The 26,771-nt window shown below is 47.0% G+C and overlaps 1 protein-coding gene across 1 annotated transcript in view; it reads left to right on the top strand.

Annotated features, from left to right (window-relative positions):
* The window catches only part of LOC138580913 (serine protease 27-like), a 205,155-nt gene that overhangs the window by 18,834 nt on the left and 159,550 nt on the right, over nt 1-26,771 (top strand). The window contains exon 2 of the mRNA XM_069651844.1: nt 19,647-19,673. Coding sequence (XP_069507945.1) covers nt 19,647-19,673 — 27 coding nt within the window. The remainder of the gene's footprint in view (nt 1-19,646; nt 19,674-26,771) is intronic.

The raw sequence follows: 26,771 nt of genomic DNA, 5'->3' as shown, positions 1-26,771 counted from the left end.
ATGAATACGTGTGGTTCGTGTACGTGTGGGCGTTCCGTTTACTTCCCAGCAGTACATCCACCGTTACGCCCTTATTTTCATGCGTTGCTCCCCATTCTGCGCGTTCCGCCCCATGTTCCGCCCCCTTTTTGGTGTGCGCGCTAACATTGTGCGCTTTCACTGTGCGCGTCGCGCATGGCGTTCTGGATGTTGTAATGACGTGTGCGCCCGTGTGCTACACGCACGGATTTGGCGCACATCCCGGGGAAAACAAATGCAGGCCCTTCAATGAATCACACACGTGCGCTTGCTTTTTCGGCGCACATTTGTTCCATGAAACGGCCCCTTAGACTTTAAGGGGTGATGATGCCAAATTTAGTGGATTTTGTTAAACACACTGTGAAAAGATTGCTTCAGTCTAAAAGCGAACAAAGAATCGGTTGAAGGGGCGCCATCAGAGGACAGCATGGCTATTAGTGATGGTTATTCTTCCCAACAAGCAGCGCCTAATATAGTAGGGCTATGTTCCACAAATTACATATTTCTGAGTACAACCGTAGTACTGCAGCAAAGGAACAGGACCTGCAGAGCCACTTCTTTGGAAAATACTTGACATCAACTCATTCTCCTCTCTGCATTTAACATGTCAGACAGACAAGAATCTTAAAAGTGTGGGGCCTGTGCAATTGATGAAGGAGATACCACCTGGTTTGCCCTTAATTTGCGTATCTTGGGTACAGATTTGTAGGAGTCACCAGCTGCTGCATTAAAATGTGTGTAGCAGCAACGATTCAGCATTCTGATCCCAGGTTAAGAAAGCATAAGCAGCACCAACTCTTCTGCTGGAACTGAGAATACGTTGTTTTTCATCCAATATGTATAAGTTACTGATCTTTAATGATTGGACCTAAGACAATATATGAGGCACAATGTGTTGATATTAAATGCAAGGTGGTATGAACAAGAAGAGAATGGACACACTATGGGCCTCATCACGAGTTGGGCAGTAAGCCCTCAATACTGCTCCTCCGGATCACAAGCTGGTGCAAATACTGCCGACTGTAAAATCAGCCGGCGCTATTGCAGCTGGCACTATCACAGCCTGCGGTATCTGCGCAGCAACACAAAGCGCAATCACAGCCACATCACAAGTCCTTGTACAGCAGTATTAGCTTAGAAAAACGGCGCTAATACCACCGAAAACACAGCATAAATACCCCCAGCCTCCAGGTGGAGTTAAATGAACACAGGTGTCAGAAATGAAGCCACATGTTATCCCCATGCACTCCAGAGGGCTCTATAAGGCACAGCCCCTACCCCAAACACTGTTTCCAACACCATACTGCCAGTAGCCACTGGCAGGACAACCAGGCCAGAGCACTGCAAGTACTGGGAAGGGGAGGAGGAGGGGAGCCCAAGCAAGGCGTGCACCCATCCCCCGGGTCAGGCCCTCACCCTGGACTCTCACTGACAGCCAGTCAGCCACTCTGTACCGCCTCAACAGGGAGACCATAACTGAACTGCTCAACACAATGCAGGACGACATAGGGAGCAGGACCCACATCTGGATAGCTGTGGCCCCACTGCTGAAGCTAGTGCCTGTCCTACAATTACTTGGAACTGGCACCTTCAGCACTCCGTGGCTATGATGCACGCCATGTTACAGCCCACATTCTGTGCAGTCTTGTCCCAGGTGCTTGAAGCCGTCCTGAGGCAAGTGAAACCCCAAATCTAACTGCCTACCAGCCCAGGTCAAAGGTATGAAGGCAAAGTTCTATGCTGTTGCCCAAATGCCAAATATGAACACAGCCCTGGACTGTACCCATGTCGCGTTGGTGGCCCCCCAGGCCCAAGAAGCAGTGAACCGGAACCGGAAGCACTACCACTCCCTGAATGTGCAGGTGGCCTACGACCCCAACCTGTACATCACCCACTGCTATGCCTGCTACCCTGTTTCCACCCATGATTCCATGGTCCTACAGAACAGCACACTGCCAGGATACATGGAGAGGCAGAGAGGACAACGGACGCGGATAGTAGGTGAGTAACATTGCCTGCACATTTGCACTGTGAAACACCGGACCAAATGGGAGGGTGGGGGGGTGCTAATGACTACTCAAGCATGGCATTACAAGAGAAGGCAAAAGTTGTACCTGACTACCTCCTGCACCAACGTTACAGTACAGCCCATGGAGCATGCACATGTTGGACATACCTGAATGGAGAAGCTGATGAACACATACAGTAGCAACCCCTGACACAACCATGACTACAGGTACCATAATGCAACATGCACAATCCAAAGTAATTTTGACAAATGGCCAGATCGCAGTATCAGGTAATAATATCCCTATATATATGGTCGCCTTATATAATGTGGCGACATTATACAGGTGACCATATATATAGAGACGGGGAGCCGGGATTGCGTGGGTGTCCCCCGCTCCCCTTGAAAAAAATAAGAGTTTGGGGGGACGTCCCCTGCATGTTCCATCTAATAATGTCCCTGCAAAAAAACACAATTTTTTGGCGATTTCTTTGCATGCCGTTATTTTTAAGGGGACATTATTACATGAAACCCTACATGGAACCCAGATCGCATCACACAATAGCAACTCTGCCAGTGCCACAGCCGTGCACCCATGTGCGCCCAGACCGCAATGCCGACTGGTGGCCCCAGAAGCCTAGTGAGAGCCAACTGCAAACCCAGCATGCCACATGCATGGGAGAAATACATTGTCACAAGATAGTCACCATGCCAGCTGCACATGTCACCGACAGACACCTCACATAACATCTGCTGCAAGGGAACATGGTGCATGTGAAGTAAAAACAATGCATGATACGAGTGACACAGCATACACATTGTACAAACACATGCCACAAAATGAAGCCCCATATGCATGCACATGATGTCCATTGCCCTAATAACGCGTAAGGCCACACCCACACATTACACTGTGACTGATGTCTGTACCTCCCCCATGCAGGTGACTCCCGATACCCACAGATGCCCTGGCTAATGACATCTGTGCGTGATCCACAAACACTGCAGGAAATTGCCTACAACCACGCTCACAGCAGGACACAGGTGTGCATCGAGGATACCTTTGGCCTCCTGAAGGCACGATTCCACTGCCTCGACCGTACCGGTGGAGCCCTGATGTACGCTCCAGAGAAAGTGGGTAGAATTGTGCTTGGGTGTGCCATGCTGCACAATATCTGCCTGAAGAGAAATGTTCCGCTACCCCCTGACATGGACATGACACCCCAGAGGATGAGGATGCAGTGCTTGTGGCAGAGGCAAATGCACACATTGCCAGAGATGACGTGAGGCTTGGGAGACTGGCTCGCCAGGGATTGATAGACAATTTTTTCAGACACATTCACATTGCACAAGCCATGCACGACTGTTTGACACTCACCTCTTTAAAAAAAAACACCACAATGGCACAATCGGCAATGTCCTCGCATTGATGAAGTTCAACAGTTTTAATTGAATGATGTGCACCAAGTATCCCCCCTACCACTAACTCCCCAGCACACTATCCCTCCTCCCCCCTCCCACCACTAACTCCCCAGCACACTATCCATTCCCACCTCCTCCTCCCACCACCTGTTCTCCAGAAAGCTATACCCCTTCCCCCCACCACCAACTCCCGAGCACACTATCCCTCCTCCCCCTCCCACCACCAACTCCCCAGCACACTATCCCCACTCCCGCCTCCCACCACCAACTCCCCAGCACACTATCCCTCCTCCGACTGCCACAAACAACTCCCAAGCACACTATCCCCCCTCTCCCTCCCACCACCAACACCCCAGCATGGCCACTCAGGGCAAAAAGTGTCTCAATGTTATTTCCCTTTCCTCATTTCCCCGTGGCAGCCGCTGGTGATCTGGGACCCAATTGGTGCTAGGACCGGTGCCTGGGTGTACTTTTCTGCAACTCCTCAGTGGGTGTTGTAGAACTGGAGGCTATCAAGCCTGGCACTCAGATGTGCTGGAGTGTGACCTCTGTGCTCTTGCAGATGACCTCTGCAAGGGCCGAGACCACATCCACCATCTCCCTGATACTTTGCCCATTCACAGTCAGGACGGCAGTACTGACAGCTGCATCTGCCCGGTTCCATGACATAGCCCGCACAACCCTGCAAGTGGCCCCATGCAGGCAGTCACGGATCACCTCGAGGTGTTCTGAATGGGTATGCCCAATTCCTCCATATCGCTCTGCCACCTCTCCATTTCCGGCAGCCTCTGAAGCACGGTGTTGCTTGGTGGTGTGTGCTGAATGGGAGGGGGTCTGTGCAGTGTCTCTGGGCTGTTGGCCGGAGAGCCATATGGCATGTCGATTTCCGGCTCAGGTGTCTGGTCACTCTGGCGGCAGTGAGGGCTCTCAGAGGTTTGTCGCCATGTGCCTCAACAGTTGTCATGCCAGGAGGTGTGCTCTCTATGTCAGCCAATGTGGCTGCAGGAGTGGGTGCAGTGGGCACTGGGGTGCTCCTGGTGGCCTGTAGTGTTGCCATAGGCTTGGCCTTGCTGGGTTGTGGTGTCTCAAAGCGGTCCATCTGCTGAGGCTTAGCCTGTATGTGCCTTTGTGGGGTGGTGGTGGTGGCTGACTTAGAGGGGCTGCAGGCGTCACTTCCAGATGGGCCTGCCCCCTCATCCTCCTTCAATGCCTCTGGTGATGCGTCAGTGCCTGTAGGGAACACACACATTTTTGTGAGGTATGGTTCTTCCACGTGTGTTGGCATACAAAACACATTTGCTATGGTACAGAGTGGGACCCCACACATTTTGGCAGATGGGCATGGATGATCATGGGGCATTGCATGTGGTCACAGCATTGTGGGAATGGTTGCTGCAATGTGTGTGTGTGACACATAGCCAGTTGGCCTTTGGCCGGTGTGTGGGGAGGGCAGGGTGTCCATGGTGAGGCAACTGATGTATGGCGTGCATGCTTTTGGTCCTTCATGCCCCCACATACCCTCCCCAGGTGTCAGACAACTTGTGGCTTCCTCTATAGCACTGCGATGGCTCTATCGGGCACTGCTGTGCCGCCTGCAGTGTTTCACTGTGGTGTACATGATTGGCAAGCTGCGCCCATGTCGGTGTAGGGAGACATCTACTTCCATGTGGCTCATCTGCCATGCCAACATGGGGCAGGCCAACTGTTCCTGCAACATGTTGGTGTGACTGCTGCACAGTGCTGTGGTTGCTCACGCATCACAATCACGCTGGCACTTGGATAGGTCACTTGCCACCCCTTCCCACTGCAGTTATTCTCAGGGGTGCCCTTGCTGCCCTGCCCCATGGCTGCTGTGGAGGGTGGCTAGTGTGGCACCTCGTCACTACACCCTGGTTGGCCTGCCCAGCTTCGTGGTTTGCCGACATTTGTCCCTATCCACAGGGGCAACTTGTGCTAGGCTGACATTTGTGCAAGGACTTGTGCTGGGAGGGGTTGACTCACCTCCTGGCTGCTGGCACCCGCCTCTGCGCCTCCGACTTCCTCAATGCCCTCTATGTCCAGGACAGTGCTGTACTTCTCCCAGACAGTAAGGACCAGTGGTTCTAAGGTACCACCTCCAGTCGCCAGGGACTCCTTACGGTCTTGGGATAGGAGCCCAGGCACCCTGGCCTTGAGGTAATTCCAGCACTTCCTACAGCCCGCCCCACCCCCCATCACAGGGTATACTGGCCAGGGCAGTCACCTTCTAGCTGATGGCATGCCAGATGGCTATCCTGCGTTTGCCTGAGGTTTTTCGCTGCCTACTGCCATACAGCTCCTCACAGTGGGCAACAACCTCATCAATGAGGACCAACAGTTCTCCCTCACTGAACTTTGGTTTCCTTAAGTGATTTCCAGGCACCTTGCCTCGGGTCCTCTCCTGTAACATTTTGGCTTGTTTCCAGGTCCGTATGGCTGCAGGAAATGGGAGATTCTAGATGCATTGAGTTTTTAAAGATGGCCTCCACCATGCTTCCCGTTCTGGCGATGACACAATTTCTGCTAGCACTAATAGCACCAGGGTCAGCGGCTGTAGTGATATTGGTGCCGATATTTGGGCGATAACCCTTATTTTGGTGCAGTTTCTGCCAGGCAGTAATAGCGTTACTGCCGGAGTGTGGCACGGGTTCACGGCAGGTTGTGATGCGCTGCTAATACTGCAGGTGCTAATGCTATTTCCTATCTAGGGAAATTGTGCTGGAATACCGCCAGTCTCGTGATGAGGCCTTATACCAGAAAGATTCGTGGTTATGGGTGGCGGCAGAGAGAAAGAGAGAGGTGCCCCAGAGAAGCTTAGTAAGATTCCATGCTCCATGCTACCTGAAAGAAAGAAGTCTGTGCTTAACAAACCTACATTTCTTTGGCTCCAATGGAGAGTAGAGTCAAGCTTTCTGTAAAGTGAGTATGCTTCCAAGACAAACACGCTGCTCCTGAGCTTCCTCCTAGTCTCATAAGCAATTAGATTTGTGGATTTCAAGCTAAATACTCTGTGTCATCAAAGTAACAGGCCTTTAGCATAAAGAGTGTTTGTTAGATGTTTACGTAAGAACCTGAAGTATATAGATAGCATGTTGTGTTAATAAAACTATATATAAAATGTATATGTCAACGTGGTAGATATCCCTACTAAGTATTTGCAATACAAAAGGTCAGTTCTAACCTTAAGAAGGGAAGACAAGACTGTGATTATTGACTATATTTGTCATAAAGTGTCCTTTATGAGAAAATGCATGCCCTAGAATGTATAGAAACACAATTACTTTCTTGAGTTTCCTTTTGTTCTTGACATGGAGCCACATCTAACTAAGTCCATGTAAGGGTGATATCAGAAATTCTAGAGGCGTACCAGTCATTTGTAGAAGGCAAGGATTGAATATAAAATAGTCTACTTTACTGATATCCAGGTGACCCCAGGCCTGGAGACTGAAATATTCTAAGTAGGCAGGGAGGAAACGAGCCACAGGGGTGTTTAAAAAAAGAAAGTCCTGCTTAGTTGCATGCTTAGTTGGCTCATCCAAGCTTCAAATCTGAGACCTGAGGATTGCATGCATAGGTTTACCTACATAAGGATAGGTGAAATGATAAGGAAGGTGCAGCATGAGAAATTGTTTTCAGCATGGGAAAGAAAAGTGAAATCAAAAGTGATGAATGAAACATAGTGAGCAAATCACTTCCACCATCTTTTCTGTAATTTGTGTTCACCGTTACAGAAGGGGGTCAGTGATATGGACATTAGTCTTGGTCCTGCCACCAACAGCTGCAGTCCCGTTTCTACAACTGAGCTATGTTCTATCTGACATGTTTCAGCCTTGTGATCTAGCAGTTCAGAATGTTCATACTGGTGGCAGGACCAAAGGCAGTTTGCGTAAAATGGAATGGTAAGCTACACAGAGCAATTACACTTCTTATGATTCATTCAAAACCTTCTATTAATCCCTTTTCTGGTTTTAATGTGTCTATTTAGGTGAGAAGGTGGGTCTCTAAATTCACATATCTCGGAATAGTGTTGAACAATGCGTTGAACTGGAGCAACCATATAAACTGCTCTGCCACTGAATTTACCCAGGCAAACGATGCCATTATTAACTTTGGGAGGGATATAGGTGGTTTAACCTTTGATTAGATTCACCGCATCTATCCGTCATCTACCTTCTCATCTATCTGTCACTGATCCAAATGAAAGAGAACATTTTCTTACGTTTATGGAGTAGCACAATGTGCCCTGCCCTATCTGTTACACCAGCTAGCTGGCCTAGAATATATAAGTGGTCTACTCAGTCTCAAACTGCTACTATTCGGGATCAGACCCTGGTCAAACCCAAAGTTACACCCAACACATCTCTTCATTAAGGAGATGGTAACTTCAAATGTCTGTCCTAAAATTCCATGGTTAAATCAACTAAAATAGGAATGTATCTCCCTCTGTCTATCTCAATATTTCCGGCCCTCTTGGTATGTATCCAAAATTGATGCCATACTAGTTCGTCCCAGATTTATGGAACAATGAAGGAACCTGTGTCACAGTTCTGAGTTACAGAAAATCTCAGTCTCATATTACTTCACACTTGAGTGTCATCAGGTAAAAGCTAACTATGTGCAATGGTTCTTAAGTCTGAGTAAAATGTGTGTGTTGTTTAGTTTTAGTGCCAATTGCCTAGCAATATCCATTGTGCTTAGTCGATGTGCAAATGCAAACCGTTATCATTTGAGCGCACTCTAGCCATGCTATGGTTGATCTCAGGCTGACCGTACTCATTTCCTTTTTTTGCCCACTATCACATGCCTTAAGGACAAGGGATCTATCTAATCCTGCTACTAAGAAAGAGTAACTGTACAATAGTACTTGTGTTCTGTGCCGAGCAAACAAGCTGCCTTTTGTGACAAATCCCTTGTGTTTGTCCCTTCTCCCTCGGGGGGGGCTTTGAGGCTTAGGGAGGTGAGCCCCCTAAGCAAGACCCACCCTAGGGGCCTGGGCAAGTGGGATCTCATTGGGAGTGACTCCCTCCTCAGGGACAAGGACTCCCATTCCGGTAAGAAACTGCCAGTCCAGAGTACATCATCTGCATACATGGGAATCGGAAAGACTATTGTTAAACTGTTTGGTCAAACTTGTTTTGGATTCACCAAATAGTGTCATTTCCTCAATCTCTTTGGTGTCAGGTAATGCTAGACTACGCCTGGACGCAACAGTCAAAGAAGAACAACACACCCCTTTTGTTTGTGATGTCATACATAAAACCACAACTAACCTTGAATGGAAGAGAGTGAATCCAAGGCAGATGCAAGTCTCTGATGAGGATATGTCCTGGAGGGGCGAAGCCACGCTAGACCGGTGCCAGAGCCAGAGGTAGTGTGAAAAGTGAAGGAGGCTTTCACGGGATGCTGGAAGTCTGACGTCCTGACCGGCAAAGAGGCCTCGGTCAAGAAGGAGACGTGGATGGTAAACCAACCGTCTCGCCAGGTGGCCCGACCACATGGAAGCTGTGGTGGGCATGGGGCCCGTTAACTGGCGCAGAGAACAGATTGCAATGGAGTGGCAAAATCCCGAGCTCTATACAAGGAGTGCAATAGCTGCTGAGCAGCAGAAGGGGGCAAACTCTCCCAAAGAGGTAACACTGTAATGAGGGGTGAACAGTGACAATCAAGGTTGGGAAAGCCACAAGGGTTATAAGAGCCCGATAAACCTGAATACAGATAAAGCAAGAGAGGCACAAGGGCTACAGGAGCCAGATAAACCTGAGTAGAGATGAAACAGGCCTATCAGAGGGCCATAGGCTTTGGATAGTCCTGATAAACCAAGAGACTTACAAGGCTAGAAAAGCCACAAGGGTTACGAGAGCATGATAAACCTGAATAGAGATAAAGCAAGAAAGCCACAATGGTTACGGGATACAAGAAAAACCTGAACGGGCAGATGCCTCACCGAGACCGAGCTAAAGTAAGCCTGTCAGAGGGCCAGAAGCAATATAACACTAGAAACTTTAATGAACAGAACTAGAGAGTGAGTGTGAGAACCTGGAGGATTCCAGTTGTTAAGTTTAAAACAAGATCATTAGCAAGCACCAAGTTAGAAATGGTGGAATTGTATTAGGAAAACCTTTTCTTTGTAGAGAGAGAGAATCCACAAATTGAAATTTGACATACAGAATCTGCAGAGTGGTTGTGAACTGTGTTTGGAGACATTGACAAACTTTTAAAACCTATTGAAAAGAGATTCAAGAGATGGGGCAAAGCAGAAGCCTAAAACAGAAGCTATTGGTTCAGACTCTTTTCTTTGTTATTTTTTCTTAAGTGGTAAGGCAATTTAGCTGAATAGGATTTGGACGAGCAGCATTGTACCTTGGTTTGTTAGGTAAGGAACTTCCCTCATAACAGTAGGGCTGGATTGGCTTTTTATTTTACTAAACATCCTTAACCTGGCACACCTTAGTCTGAGTCCTTTTTTTGGTTCGCCACACTATACTGTATACTCCTTCAATGAAGGAGCCTCATCATTGAACGATTAATGTTCTCAGAGCACCTTATTTATTTCCCTTCATTGATATGGGTTTTACTGCAGTTATTTCTGCATATAATTACTTTGATTTATGATGGTTTTTAACCTTTGTAATAAAGATTTGAAATTAAATGATAAAATGTTTGCTCAGTCTGGCTTGCTGAGCCCAGGGAATCAAGAAGTTCCTGAGTAGGTCCAGCAACGCTGAAACATGTCTGAGTTTGTTGTGCTCCTGTGCGCAGGTGATACGTCCAAGCAGTTGAGCTGCACTCCTCCCACTGGCCACAGGGACAAGTTTGCTTGTGAATGGCTTGTCACCTTCTGTAATGGCGCATGCAGATGGTCTAAAATAATTATGCTTTGAAAGAATGCCCAGAGCAATGCTAGTGAATATGATTATTTAAAAACCTACCATCTATCAGTTTTCATTTTTTGTACAAAGCAGATTCTTTGAAAAGAAAGTCTCACCAGTGAGTAACACACAGTCACATAACAGTGATGCCTCTTCCAGTGATGTCTCTCTGTGTGGTGTCACAATCCATTACATTAATGACAAAGGCTGTGCCATAAGTGTGCCCCATCAAGCCTACAGTAGATAGAAAATGTAGCCTCCCCTCACCTCAACCTCATTAAATGAGGTGCGGGGAACTGCTGAACTCATGAGATCATCCCAGAGCCAGTCTCCATAGCAAGTCGAGGGAATCACGTGTAAGATTCAAAGAGGAAATGGCGTATGTGTTATGCAATACTAGAACCTTAGGCTAGTTACAATAACTCCCGATTGAATAGGTTTGGAGGTCTTACCTGAGCAGACTGATATGTTCAACGGGAAAGCAAATGCTGAGCTCAAGAATCTCCCCGACCAATGCGTCAACCTCTCAACCGGTAGGGAAACTCAGCGTGAGAGGTACGCACCAGTCAGGGAAACCCTCTGGGGAAGAAAACCCTGGTCGAGCGCAGGATCCGAAGATTGGAGTGTGGTTTGAGTGTGGTTCGCAGGCTGATGACTCCTATTCGATCATGGCGTTGAGTATCGGAAGACTGCTTCTGGAGAGGGGAGAGATGAGAAGCGAAGAGATGAATAGTAGCAGTACAGGAAGGGAAATGGGTAAAAACAGGCAGGAGACTGATTTCCCTGACCTCTTAACCAGCCGGATTAGAAATACCAGGAGAGAAGCCGAGAATACGGGACACAGAGAGTGGTAACTGGAACACTAGTCTGTAAGAAGAAAGTAAAGGTAAGTAGAATCAGATCCTAAAATACTCGAAGAAGGAAGGGACTTGGACGAGAGTTTTTGTTAATACCCAGAATGCAGTAACTCGAGAACTCTGAGGCAGCGTATCAGAATGAGACGCTAGATGAATCCGGGGAATATGTATCTGCCAAGAATGCTGGATAGAGGATCTGGAAGGTCAAGAGAAGAGGGGTTAGTAACGGTAGAGGTAGAGGCTTTACGAAGGATTGAGATTGCCTAGTTGCGAACTCACGGAGCATCCGCTAGCACAGTAGCGACGCGAAGAGCTGGAAGTCTCCATGGCCTATGAAGAGTCACGTGAGCGGTACGCCGTACCTCTGGCGAACGTGAGAGGACTGGAACGGCAATAGCGGAACCGTTCGTACTGCGATCCACCATCTTGGTGGTACCATTCCGAACGGAACCGCAGAGCCGGCTTCTAGACCAAAGGGACCAGCGCTTCGTGAGTGTAACAGTATGCCCCCTTCTCCTGGGGGGCGACCCTGGTTTCCCTGGATGCAACCTAAAGAATCGTCGGACCAGACGTGGAGCATGAACTCCAGAGGCCGGCTCCCACGTTCTTTCTGCAGGGGAGTACCCCTTCCAGTCCACCAAGAACTGTAGCCTCCCCCTCCGATAACGGGAATCACAGATACTGGCGACTTCATATTCTGGACCAGTATCGGTAGAGATAGGAGGAGGAGGGGTACAATCCGACCGGTGAAATCGATCCGGTACTGTCAACCGAATCTGGGAGAGGTGAAAAACAGGATGAATCCGGGACCATGACGAGGGCAAATCGAGCTTGACTGCCGCAGAACCCACCATCGATAAGATCCTGAATGGACCGAAGAACCTAGGGGATAACTTGGAAGGGACCAGATGCCGGGGAAGAAAGCGAGAAGCCAACCAAACAGTATCTCCCGGGCTCAAAGGTGGGACGTCTTGGCGATGTTTATCAGCAGTCCGCTTGGCCCTATCTTGAGCCATTCGTAATGAGACTCTAGCCGATTTATGTCCTTCTTGTATTTCGGAAATAAGGCCATCCACTCCTGGACAACTAGAAGGGGATAAAGGGACAGAAGGAACAAAGGAAGGATGGAATCCATAAGTACAATGGAAAGGGCTAGTATGAAGGGCCGAATGAAGGGCATTGTTATATGCAAATTCGGCTAAAGGCAACAAGTCCAACCAATTGTCTTGGGCGGCTGATGTGAAACACCGTAGATAGGCCTCCAAGGTTTGGTTAAGGCGTTCCGTCTGTCCGTTCGTCTGTGGGTGATATCCCGAGCTGAGAGCCCGCTTGATTTCTAAGACTTGGCAAACCTTTTCCCAAAACTTGGAGGTGTATTGAGGGCCCCTATCGGAGACCACTGTGTCCGGTAGGCCATGTCTGGAGAAAATTTCAGAAAGGAAAATCTTAGACATTTCCCCAGCCCCAGGCAGCTTGTTCATGGGAGTAAAATGTGCCAATTTCGTAAGATAATCAATGGTGACCATTATGGCGGTCTTGTTGCGTGAGGGAGGAAGATCTACTATAAAGTCGGTAGAGATCACTTGCCAAGGTTTCTCTGGAATCGGCATCCGGGTGAGCAGCCCCAAAGGTGGAGTTCTGGGATTCTTGGATTGGGAACAAACGATGCAGGCTGCTACATAGTCCTGTACATCCTTGCGGACTTCCGGCCACCAAAAATATCTTAGCACTAGGTTCAAAGTGCCTTGAACGCCTCGATGCCCAGCGGCCCGAGAGTCGTGACACATTCGTAATACTTCATGCTGCAACTCTGAAGTAGGGATGAAGACTTGCGATTTGTGAAAGAAAAAGGAATCGTCCTGGGAAAGATGGTAAGTACTGGCTGTCTTCTTGCAGGCGTCAAGGTTAGAAACCGATGCAGTCCTCAATTCGCTTAAGAAGTCGGTGATGACAGCGATGAATCTTGCTTTGGGGAACAATTGTTCAGAGCTGAATTGGGAGACAGGAACGTCCTTACGAGAGAGAGCATCCGCCCTCTGGTTTTGTTTTCCTGGAAGAATAGTGAATTCGATCCGGAATGGAAGGAAGAAATACGCCCAACGTGCTTGTCGGCTGTTGGTTGTATGTGCATTCTGTAGGACCCTGAGATTTTGATGATCTGTTCGTACCACTACAGGAAAGGGTGAACCTAGTAACAAGTGTCTCCACTCTTCAAACGCCCTTTTTATAGCCAACAATTCTTTTTCGAGCACAGAGTAGTTCTGTTCCGAAGCATTGAAGGTTTTAGAAAGATATGCAACTGGTCTTTCATCTCTTTGGTCGGTTTGTTGGAGTAAGACCGCGCCCAGAGCATGATGAGATGCATCAGTTTCCACAAAAAACTGTTTATTCTGGTCGGGGGTAATCAAACAGGATGCAGAAGTGAACAAGGATTTAAGTGTTTGAAATGCAGAATCGGTGGATTTATCCCAAACAAACGGAATTCCCTTCTTTAACAGTCGAGTCAGGGGCAGAATAATATCCGAAAAGTTAGGGATGAATTTCCTATAGAAATTAGCAAAACCTAAAAACCGTTGGATCTCCTTAACGTTAGAAGGTATGGGCCAATCAACCACAGCGGAGATCTTTTTTGGATCCATGGAAATGCCTTGGGCTGACATCACAAACCCGAGATAGGTTACCTGTCTTTGGTGAAATTCACATTTAGATGCTTTACAGTACAGCTGATTTGACTGCAGTCGTTTGAGTACAGTTTCTACATGTATCAGGTGTTCTTCTTGAGAGTAGGAGTATACTAAGATGTCGTCTAAGTAGATGATTACAAAATGGAATAGAATATCTGCGAACAGATGGTCCATGAAACGCTGGAACACAGCAGGTGCGTTCACCAATCCAAAAGGCATGACGTGATACTCAAAATGCCCAAATGGGGTTCGAAATGCTGTCTTCCATTCGTCTCCAGGGGCAATCCGGATGAGATGGTATGCTCCGCGAAGGTCCAGTTTAGTATAAAAGGAAGCTCCTCGGACTGCCTCCAAGATGTCAGGGATTAAAGGCATAGGATATTTATCTGCCACTGTGATTTTGTTAAGACCCCTGTAGTCAATACAAGGTCGAAGTTCATTAGTCTCCTTCTTTGGAATGAAGAAGAGAGAGGCTCCGGCCGGGGAAACCGACTCAGTAATGAGCCCGTTCCTTAAATTGGTTTGGAGATATTCTTTGAGGACTACCTTTTCTTGTTGGGAAAGGACATACATCCTCCCAAACGGGATAGGTTTGTCCGGAAGAAGTTCAATGTGACAGTCATCTCTTCTATGAGGCGGTAGAGTAGGGAACTGGGGATTGGAAAAGACAGACTGATACTTAGAATAGCATTCCGGAACAATCTCCAAGTTGTTTATTGAGGATACTGGTGAAGGGATCGAGTTTTCAGTCGGGATGTGGATGCCAACTGATTCCTTGGCTAAACAATGGCTGACACAGTATTCCGAGCCGAGGAAAAGAGTACCTGCTGTCCAATTTATAAAGGGGTTATGTCTCCTTAACCAGGGGAGACCCAATATAATGGGGAAATGGGCTGCCTTGATTAAATCGAAAGATAAGGTCTCTTTATGAGAGGCAATTTGACAGACAACAGGTTCTGTCTGTTCTCGGATAGGACCAGAACTTAGTGGATGTCCGTCCACTCCTTGAATAGGAGTGACCATCGCTTTGGGTATACAGTTAATTCCATGTTTATTGGCCCATTGGTCATCAATGAAATTCCCTGCAGCACCGCAATCTATCAGAGCAGGTATGTTCTGTACCATCTGAGTGTGAAAAACAAGAGTAACAGAAATAATAACCATGTTTTGAGTGGTTGCTACTGAGTCCAGATTTACAGGGATTCTCTTCGGGGAATCAGAATCTTGCGCCCCTACCGTTGTTCCCCCTGCGGTAGGGCTTTGAAGTTTCCCGACCCCTTGGCTGGAGTGCGTCGGGGGGGAACTAAAGGACAATCTCGTAACTTATGAGACGAAGCTCCGCAATACATGCATAGTCCCATACTCTTCCTTCTCTCTTTCTCACCTATCGATAGGGGCCCTCTCACTGTTCCTATTTGCATAGGCTCGTCTGAAGTGATAGCTTTATTTGTTACGGGGGGATAATCGAGTTGAGATCGTATGCCTCTAGTTTTCTTCTTTTCAAAAGAACGTTCATGTAAGCGGTAATCGATTTGCATGATGAGTGTGATCATATCCGCTAGATTTGCCGGACGCGGAACCTTAGCTACCTCATCCTTTAATTCGTCTGAAAGTCCTCGTCGGAATAAGGTGAGCAACCCATCGTCTGGCCATCCTGACTCAGAGGAAAGCTGTTTGAAGAGAGTGATATAGGTAAGTAGGTCTTTGTTACCTTGTCTAAGATCTAACAGTCTTTCTTGCGTGGATACCGAGATCTCTTGTCTACTAAACATTGCTTTCAAACTGTTGGTGAAAGCAGAATAAGAGTCCAAGATCACATTATTAGAGGTCACTAAAGGTGTAGCCCAGGCCAAAGCAGGTCCGGCCAAATGAGAAATCACAAAGCCAATCTTATCTTTGTCTGTTGGAAAGAAGCGGGACTTGAAGGTAAATTGCACAGTGCAGCTATCAAGAAACTCCTTGAGTTTGTGTGGGTCTCCGTCAAACTTGCCTGTATTCAAACATACTGGAGGAGAGTCTGAGAAGGCACGAGTAACCTGTTGTCGTAATTGGGCATTATCCTGTTTAAGAGCTTGTATCTCTAGGGACATTGATTGCATGGCGGCAATTAGTTGTTGCATTTGCTGTTCCATTGAATCACAGTCTGCCGTAGCCTTATTTTATATTTTTATTTTTGGGCGTCGCTAACTGTTATGCAATACTAGAACCTTAGGCTAGTTACAATAACTCCCGATTGAATAGGTTTGGAGGTCTTACCTGAGCAGACTGATATGTTCAACGGGAAAGCAAATGCTGAGCTCAAGAATCTCCCCGACCAATGCGTCAACCTCTCAACCGGTAGGGAAACTCAGCGTGAGAGGTACGCACCAGTCAGGGAAACCCTCTGGGGAAGAAAACCCTGGTCGAGCGCAGGATCCGAAGATTGGAGTGTGGTTTGAGTGTGGTTCGCAGGCTGATGACTCCTATTCGATCATGGCGTTGAGTATCGGAAGACTGCTTCTGGAGAGGGGAGAGATGAGAAGCGAAGAGATGAATAGTAGCAGTACAGGAAGGGAAATGGGTAAAAACAGGCAGGAGACTGATTTCCCTGACCTCTTAACCAGCCGGATTAGAAATACCAGGAGAGAAGCCGAGAATACGGGACACAGAGAGTGGTAACTGGAACACTAGTCTGTAAGAAGAAAGTAAAGGTAAGTAGAATCAGATCCTAAAATACTCGAAGAAGGAAGGGACTTGGACGAGAGTTTTTGTTAATACCCAGAATGCAGTAACTCGAGAACTCTGAGGCAGCGTATCAGAATGAGACGCTAGATGAATCCGGGGAATATGTATCTGCCAAGAATGCTGGATAGAGGATCTGGAAGGTCAAGAGAAGAGGGGTTAGTAACGGTAGAGGTAGAGGCTTTACGAAGGATTGAGATTGCCTAGTTGCGAACTCACGGAGCATCCGCTAGCACAGTAGCGACGCGAAGAGCTGGAAGTCTCCATGGCCTATGAAGAGTCACGTGAGCGGTACGCCGTACCTCTGGCGAACGTGAGAGGACTGGAACGGCAATAGCGGAACCGTTCGTACTGCGATCCACCATCTTGGTGGTACCATTCCGAACGGAACCGCAGAGCCGGCTTCTAGACCAAAGGGACCAGCGCTTCGTGAGTGTAACAGTATGTTGGAGACTCACCACAATCAGGACTTGGCATTCATCTCCAATGCAAACCAGCCTGTATTTACTAGGCCATTATTGACTATTGGATGCGGGGCTCGAAATTAGGATACAATGAGCAGGAGCTAAAACTATCTCCTTTTTGTCAGGTATCCCTCAGTGTTAGGCAGAATCACATGCAGTACCCTTTGGGAACACTACATGCAATTAAGACTACAAGAGCAAGCACAATTTCACCTTTGGCACAAGCCTGTACTACACAGTAAAGTGGTAGCGATGGCTGAGCAGCCAGACTTATCTCAAGAGTTTAAGTGAGCAGTAGAACAAGTTACACAGAGGACGAACTAATACAGTGATTCAAACACTTACAAGGTTTCTTGGTAAAAGAATATACATGTATTTACTTAGTTAGAAAACATGACACTAGCATAAGCACCTCAATATCACACACTAATAAACCACAAAAATACAACCGGTAAGTAAATGAACACGTTTAGCTCCCCTGAAGTGGGAGCAAAATGGCACTTCAGATACTTATTAAAGGGGTAAAAAGACAAGGTTGTAAGCATAGACAGCCCAAATACATTCATAGGCAGGGCAAAGGGTTTCAGTTAACTACAACCAGCAATTCATCTCATAGGCCTGGGCCAAAGTCAATGGTTCAGAGTCTTTGTATAGGATAGCACAGTTCTGGTAGATAACGGTTAAGTCTTTGCCACAGAGTTTAGAAGAATTTGGCTAGGCAAAAAGTTTGACGAATGTTTAGGGAAGGACAAGCCTTCGAAGTTGAGGAAAGTTCCACGAACTGTCACAATGGCCGAAAAGATTTCCGGACCGCTTTTGCACAGTACCTTGTTAATGAAGAAGAGCTGTATCTGAGGCAGTTGTTCCTGGCAGTTCGAGCAGATCTCGCTGTTCTTGAGCTTCAGTCATAGGGGCAATAAGGAGGACGTCAGGAGGTTCCCGCACTGCCCAGGGATGAGGCCAAAAGCTTTAGCAAGACGTTGGTTTAAGGTGTGAGTGCCTTAAAGTCCACAAGCTGGTTTCCTTCCCTCTGGCTATCCGGTTTTCAACAGCACTCTGATGAAAATTCGACCAGATGGGGATGGTGTCCAGGTGGCTTGCGAGTTGGTTGTTCCCACCAAACTCAAGGGAAGAAGTTAACCTTGAAGGGCTTCTCTGTCGATTTGAGTTTCAGGCAATTCGGACCTGCAGCAGGGCTTCACCGGTCGTCCAGGAATTGCAGCAGTCCTCTTCCTTCAGCTCGTTTTCAGTTATTTCGTTCCAGTGGTCGACTCTGCTTTCCAAGTCCCAGAGACCTTCTTTTAAACTGTTTTCCCCCATTCATTCCAGCCTGGCTGTCACTCACACAGCAGGGTGGCTGTCCTTGCCGGACAGTCAGCCGGCCAATCACGCCAGAGTGCATTCAGGTCTCCTATGAGACTAAGCACAGGGGGTTTCGGGCACCGCAATCACATCCTGTCCACCCCATACACTCAGGCGCCAGAGGAGGGCTTCCGCACTGAAGCCCGCCAAAGGCCAACGAACAAAGGGACCAAACCTGGTTTGGCGCGCAGAGACAAACACAAGAAGGACCTTTCCTAAAAGAAATGGCGAAAAAAAGATAACCGGAGTCTGTTTTTACAGATAGGTCTGGGGCGTCATATTGAAAAACATGGCTGACCCGATTTTTACCTACCGTTGCTAGCGGTCTGGAAAAATCACGGTAGTTGATCTAAACCACTGCCACCAGCCATTTAAAGTAGGAAAAGGTAACATTTGATTGTTACATGAGTTTTTTGACTCAGGGGAAGCTAAGCAACCCCTCTAGCACTCTATAGTAAGATAGTGAGTGCTGGGTCAGTAAATTTAAAGAAACTAGTAAAGTCAATTTAACTTTACATGCTCTGGGAGGCGGTAGTCAGTCCCAGAGAAGGAATTTAAACCTTGCGAAGTCTGAAAGACATCCCTGTGCCACTGCACTGAAGGTGCTGTGTGACACACAGAAAAAGATGATGCCTATGGAGTTGTTTTAAAACTCCATAACCAAAGAACACAAAAGTAAATCACACATCAAAATACATGGAAGAGTGGGAAAAAAGGCTCACACTCTTCATAGGTAAAAAAATCAAATCGTAGAAATCCAGCAAAGTTGCTGCTGGGTGTCTCAAAAGGTAAGGGAAATTAGCACATTTTGAGAATTCTCCCTAACACTCAGTAGACAGGAGCTACCGCTAGGGATCAATGAGCAAGTATCTGGTGTGCTGGTTATCTAACTTCCACAGGAGACACACACTAACCTTTTGCCGATTGTGTATGATTCATTATGCTTAAATGTGTACTAGATGTGTTCCAATGTGTCTTTATTAACATTCTCAAATATTCAAAGGTAATGTCACATATGTATATTTGCAAGGCACCAGTTGGCCTAGGAAGTCAAAAGGTAGGTGTTGATTTCAAGCTTACTAGGCTCTCCTAGCCTTGAAGCATGAGCTAAATAGCTCCCAGCTCCCATCAATTTCGAACCCCTAGGATGCTTTTTAATTTTTAATAATCCATTGATCGGCTTTCAGCGTTTTAAAGCGTCTGTCCCTTTTTGTTTTTTCTAGGTGGTGATCTGAAGGTCTCTGCAGAAGGTAAGAGGTTCTACTGAAATGATTTTTTTAAATCTCTCCATGTCCATTGCTTGTCTTTTGGAACCTGGCAATGAATCCGCCTTTTATCTGGATGTGAGTGTAACCTGGAAATCACAGGTGCGTGTGGCAGCATGGGTGATACCACCATTCGTCCTGCCGTGGCCGATGAAATGTGGAGCATGGATTGGAATAACAACGTTGATTATTGAAGCGCCACAAAGTACTGCTTGTGGTGTGCTCTTTATATAGCCCAACTATGTTTCTATTCTTGGTATATGACCTACGCAGGGCTATTGTGATGTCTGATTTAGGGGCTCTTTCTGCATGGGGTATTCATCTCCTGGAAAGTACTGCTACATGTTTGAATCCCTTCTCAGGGGATGTTGCTAATTTCCTTGTCAGGGCGGTAAAAGGTCAAGTTTCTGGAGTCACCCTAACAAGAAGGAAAGGTCAATGAAATATGGGGAGTCCCAGGTTCCTTGTCCTTTATTCCAACCTAACCAGACAAGGAGCAGTAATGCTGGCTGCCATGGCCGGCATCACAATGCATACCCGTGGATTTCACTTGCTTTTGAAAAGTGTTAACATTTGGTATGAATGAACTGGGATACAAGCCTCTCCTTCCACAACATAATCAGCGACAGCAAAGAAGTTGGCGGCTTTCCTGCATGGGGAGGGAAGCAAATGGAGCTGATGTTACACTGCGCGCCCCGGCTCTGTTTAGGAAATCAATCCAAAATGGCACCGATGGTCAAGCAGGCAAAGAGCCTTTCTCTGCATGTTTTCACCTCCCTTGTCATTTTGCACTGATCATGCGATGCACATTTTGATGCATTAATGCATGGCATTGGTGGCAAGTTGCTTGGCACTAATGACATTTATGTGACCTACCCTATGTCCTGAAATGTGGGCCTTCTCCATGCATGTGTAATGTTCCATGGCTTATTAAGGGGGGGGGGGGTCAGATAGCTCGACACATAGCGTGCATGTCTATGATGACGAGGAGGTGCCGCTTGGACAAGGGTTCGACAGGACTCCAGGCCGAGCCATGCCTTCATCCTTCTGAGGTTGTTAATTGAAAACCACAAACGTGGTTTGTAATCATGGCAATAAGTAACACATGTTACTTATGTGTGCTCTGAAACTGGGATTTTCCATATGCAGCACGATTTAAAACATCCAATCGCATGTGATTCTTATTCTAAAAGGTAAAATCTACGCTAGGCACAGCTGGAATTTGACATTTTATACTTTATTGTTACAATAATACCCCTTGACCCCTATTTTGGTCATCAGATACGGAACTTATGATTTACAAACTAAAGTAATAGGCTTCAGATAGGGAACTCTGAATCCAGGCCTGCTGAAGGCCACCGTACTGTGAATCTATATGTATAATTCATTGATACATTTTCATGCCAAGAGAGTGAACTAAGCACTCATGGGGACACAATTGGCAAAAGCAGTGAAGCTTTTTGAAGATCTCTCTAAATTTGGCTGAAATGAAAAAACAAATACTCGACAACCTACTTGCACACTGACCTAGCCCCCTAACAGCCCCTTTGCCTTATGTGTATAAGTTATGTTTTATATGTCATTGTGAAAGGTCTTAATCACCAGGACGTGTATCTGTCATGTGTGATTCTTCTACCAACAATGTATCAGTAAAAGAGCTGCCCGAGAAAGAGGTTCTTGCATCCTTGGGACCTCTTCCAACAAAACTGAGGAGTGATGGACAGAGGGGGTCGGAATGCTCAGGAGGAGGACAGGTCAGCAAATGGTGCCAGAAACAGGTCTCCCACAACAACAATGTGTGCAGAAAAGGACACCCCTAAAAAAGGAAAGTGGTATCAAGACCCTGATCTCTTTACAATAGAGCACAAGATGGATGAGTGGCTTCAGTTACTGGGCAATGGGACAGGGGGACATAAAGAGTGGATGGCACAGACATAAAAGGAGTCCAAAGGCACACATGCAGACATTACTATTTGTTGAATATGCAGAATGTGCACTGTGATGGAGCCACACATATTAGATTAGTTACAAGGGTGCCGGAGACCCTGGGCTCTGGTGATGACCACCCGCTCTGTAATGTCTACTCAGAAGAGGTTTCGGTGTAATTCATCTTTAGGAGTCTCCTCCCTCTACCTGCAACCCCAAAATACTGGTCACAGTGAGGATCAGAACAAAACAAAACTGCCTTGGCTTGGAGGAAGGACCTGCCAGACCTGATCTGGCTCAGCCCATGAGCCACAACTCCAGCAAGAGTCTGGATAGCAGCGTGATGGTACAGGGGCAGCACATCCACGCATTGGAGATCCTCAGCGGCACCATGGTGAAATAGGGCAAAAGGCAGAGCAGACCCGATGGTCTCTAAGATGGCAGTCCACCATTGTACGAACTCGGACTGCGGAGCCGCAGCTCAGCCCATGAACAAGTCCATGCATGCGTGAGATCAATAGTCCAATCAGGCACTAGCCAGTAAGAGGGCCTGATCCTCACTGCCACAAAGGTTCCCACAGTTTTAACATCATGGCCCAATTAAGGAATGCCAGTAAATGGAGGAGTACCAGAGGGTGGAGTTTGCTGAGTTGGGTTCAGACATCAAGCAGGAGCAAGGAGGTAATAAGAGAGAAGGAGCAGGGAGATGGGGAGATGAACAGGCAGAGGAGCAAAAGAGGAAGTGGAAGAAAGGGGATGTGGCAAGAGGAGAGAAGAAGAGAGAGAAGGGAGGGAGAGATTATGGTTGCCGAGAGGACAGGGAAAGATGAGTGAGAGGAGAACATCAGTGAAAGGGCCAGGATAGGGAGAAAGAATAAAAAGAGACACATATTTGGAGGAGGAAGGAGAAATCAGATTGGGGTAGTGGTCAGCATTAGTTGCAAGTGCTCTGGAGCAAAAGCAGGATGACTGGACAAGGTCTCTGGAATGCCTGGACAATCTTGGGCCCTAGGTTAGTGAGGCCGAAATTCCCTTACTCCTAAACCTCCAGTAGAGACATCAAAGCTAGTTAGTAGCCATCCAACTAGACCTACTGGGCGTGGCGAGGCCACCAGAGCACAAAACAAACTTGTGCAGTAGCCAGGAAGTGAATGACTGCTGACCCGGCTGCTCCCTCATTTGTCTGGGAGCCAGGGATATCCCTACGGTTCAGTCCAGTGGCAGACCAGAACAAGCAAGTTTACCAAATCAGTGCTCTTGCCGGGGAGCTATAAGGAAATAGACAGTCATTTGACATTGCTTTACAGATCCATGCTCTCTGGAGCGAAGAGCTGATCTCCAGCTGTGAGTGACTTTTCATGCTTGGAACTTTGACCTTCGCTACAAAACATGGTTAACATGTTTTTATATTCCTTTGTGGACTTGGGGAAACGGTGTTCAGAAACTGACCTAAAGACTTTGCAAACTATCCCTACATCAATTGGATCTTTGCCCTCGTCACTTTTACAGAGATGATTCCAACCTCAGTTTGCTGGTTTGCTCCCTTTTCATTTGTTTTGTGCACGTATAACCCACTTTCCTCTGTCAGTTCCCCTTAGAGTTACAAAACGGTGTTATAGGCGGGATCAACTGCACAGACTGAGGGTTCCTACCAAAAATAGCATCTCTTTTAAAATGCATCTTCACCACCAACAGAGCTAAGATTCCATACCGGGTTCAATTGAAGGTGGCAGTCTTTTATCTATATAGCACAGAGGACATGAGGGAGAGCCCTAACAACCAAATTTTTGGAAACTAAAGTACTATGAGGAATGTATGACACGATTGACCTTAAATCTAGACTTGCATCGTACCGCAGCATAGCGATGGGGATGGTGGACAGAGACAACCAAGGATCAATTCTAGTACTCATGATTAATAATTCTAGCTGCCCATATGAGCCAAAGAAATGCATCATTCATATGTGAATTCCTTTACATCCCTGCATTGAAAGAAGCATTGGGGATGTCTTCTAGCACTGTAGTACTGTTGGGTTACACTACACACACCCAAAAATAGAGACATCACCCACCCCTCCACAACCTGTCAATGGAGAAATAGTGTCCTCTGCAGATTTGGCACGGCTCGGCAGAATGGCCCTACTCTGCAGGAACACTTTCAGAAAGTGCTTCATGAAGTGTAGGAGGAAGGAAGACAAGCGCCCTACTTCGTAGAACAGAATAGACTTGCTTACAGAGGAGAAAATAATGTAAAGAGGCATGCGACAAACGAATACCGACTAAGTGGTCCTGTTCCCGTTCAAAAGACCATGCTAGAAGTGCCAAATTTTCATCTCACTGCACACAATATGGAGCTGTCCAAGACCCACGAGTGTCTTCTCAGCAGATCCTGTTGTCCTGAAATCTACTCACAGATGTGAAGATATTGTGAGTCAAGCCCAATTCGTGTGGCGACCTCCCAGGGGTTGTAGGTAGATCCCCCATTCAACCTATCCCTATTATTGAAGTCCCCTTCTCATTTATCAGGATGCATACCATAGGGCCCCTTTCACCTTCCAAGGCTGGGATAAGGCACATACACGTGATAATGGATTCTACCATCTGATAACCAAAGCGTTATCCCTTAAGTCTAGCACACTCAACAGATATTCAAAGACGTGCCACCTTTCCTCACATGGGTGGGCTTTCTTCAAAACATCCTTATGAATAAAGGATCTATCTTCAAGTATAAACCCGCTGCTAAAAATAAGAACACTACGCACTTCTAAATGGGTGGTTTAGTATAGCGTGTCAACCAGTGCTTGAAGAACGTCTTACTTAAACTAGTGGCAGAAGATGAAAGGGATTGGGATGCTCCCATTGTTGGCAGGAGAATGACATAAGTGTATATGGCTGAGCCCCATTCTGCAATGGGGCAGATGGGATAATAATCGATTGTATGCCCAGACATCGGTATCTTGGTCACTGCACCATAGGGAACCAAGCTGCACCTCACTGATGAAACCCAACAAAACTGAAACATGTCTGGGGTTGCCTGTGTTTCTGTGCAGAGAGGACATGGCCTAGCAGTTCCAGAAAGACTGCCCATATTGACCAAGACCGATTTGCATATGGGTGGTTCCTTTCTGCAATGCCACAAACAGACTAAAACATGATGGTGTGGTAGGTTGGCTAGAGCAATGGCAGTGGTTAAGATTAACTCACAACCTTCCTCCCAACAGGTTTTTGTCTATACTGTCAATTAGTTCACAGTATAGACAGGCAAGGAAAAACAAACGACAATATAGGACTTGAAAACGCAGATGGAGAAAATAGAAGAAGCGGGAGCGCAAAACTCTACTTCCAAAGGAACTCTTCCCCTCCCAGACGGAAGAGACTAGGTGACCCACTTTAAAAGTGGTGCTATTTTTTCAGCTGTCTTCTTGGAGAAACCAGGAAAAGTCCCAGGGTTCATTTATCATATTAACACTGTTTCCGGGAAATAACACTATTGGATACCAGAAACCAGATGACAAATTCTTAGAGAGGCAATATACAGGATTCTAGAATTGGGCTTCATGAACTTCTCCAGCAGCCATAAATGGTCGCCCTAGTTCATATTGGTGGGAATGCCAGGTGAATGTTGGTACTCCTGCATTAACTTTAGAAGTGTCAAAAGATCGCTTAGTTCAATGCATATCCAATGTCGAGGATCGACAAAATGATGGAGAAGTTGCGAGAGTCGCCTTACAGATCTATGCTAGAGCTCATAGAAAGATACTGGCGAGTTCCTTCACCACCCCAGAATAGTTATTGCACTTCAAAATGCTTCATGTTGGTCTACGTGGAGCTCCTGTTACCTTTAAATGGCTCATAGAGCAGATACTGAGATGCCATTAAGAATTTCCTGGAGCTTATATCGACAATATATTGATCCATGGTAAAATGTGGGAAGCCACAGTGAGACACCTGAATTTAGTAGCCCAGACTCTCAAATAAGTGGGAATTCCAACACATTTGTCCAACAGTCAAATGCTTCGGCTTTCAAGTCGGCATGGGTCTGGTGCAATCGCGGTCCACCAAGCAAAAAGCTGTGAAGAAAATATCCCTAACTGCAAAAAAGTCACATTTAAAGGGTACTAATGGGCATAGTAGGGTACTATTGATGATTAATATATGGGTTCTGTGACAAATCCAAAGAATGTATCCCTTCTACACAACACTCTACTTAGGGGACAGGTCAAGCGGCATTCCATTGGGGGTGATCCCCCTGTCGGGACAAGGAATGCCTAAAGAAGGATAACACCCCACCTTTCCTTCCCCTTGAGACTGACATGTGTATTAGTTACATGGGAAGTGGGTGTGATAATTATGTTCAAGGTCACTTTAATGTGGAAGGCTCAGTTCCTGACCTGCATTTGTCGTCACCTGCCTGTGGAAGCCAGCACCAATCAAGTTTCTTTTCGCGTTCCAGGGATGTAATTAAAGACTGATGAAAGAGCAGTAAACGGGAGAGCATCTGTCGTGAAGCAAGGCATGCAGGTTAGTTGAGCTGTGCAGAGGAAGAGCCGAGTACAAAGCAGACGCTGTGCTGGGTGGAATCCAGAGACAGCGCAAAGAACACTGTAGCTTTGAGGAAAACAGAACCTCCAGCCAGAGAGGGGCCGCTGAGGCAGGAAGCACCACCACCAAAGGTGAAATGTACCATCATGCTGGAGCACAGACGGGCACACTCCCAGCACGACAAGACCGCTTAGAGCACATCACCGAAAGGGCCAGAGAAGCTGCCAGTGTGCGGTGAAGGTCAACTGAGAGCATATCCTTGAAGGGGGCAAACAAACCAGAATAAACAAAGGGGCAAGAGAATCCTGTAGACTGCAAGAGCCTACCGAGAGCATTCCAGGATGGGGTGAATGAAAGAGAGCAAACAAAGCGTCAAGAGAAGCTCATAGCCAGCAAGGGGCCTACAGAGATCTTACTCCAGGACGGCGTGACAGAAAGAGAGCAAACAAAGGTGCAAGAGCAGCCCTTAGCCTGCGAGTGGCAGACCGAGAACATACCCTGGGATGGGGTCAGGGTCGGACTGGGACAAGAAATAGGCCCGGACACCCAAAAGAAAGTGCATCACCCCTCGCCTCAAAAAAGTGGCCCACCCCTCGCCTAAAAAAAGTGGCCCTCA

This window comes from Ambystoma mexicanum, chromosome 3p (genome assembly GCF_040938575.1).
Source record: "Ambystoma mexicanum isolate Mex_15411 chromosome 3p, UKY_AmexF1_1, whole genome shotgun sequence".
Classification (NCBI taxonomy): Eukaryota; Metazoa; Chordata; class Amphibia; order Caudata; family Ambystomatidae; genus Ambystoma; species Ambystoma mexicanum.
Note: the sequence above shows the minus strand (reverse complement) of the source record. Positions and strands in the feature narration are given on the sequence as shown.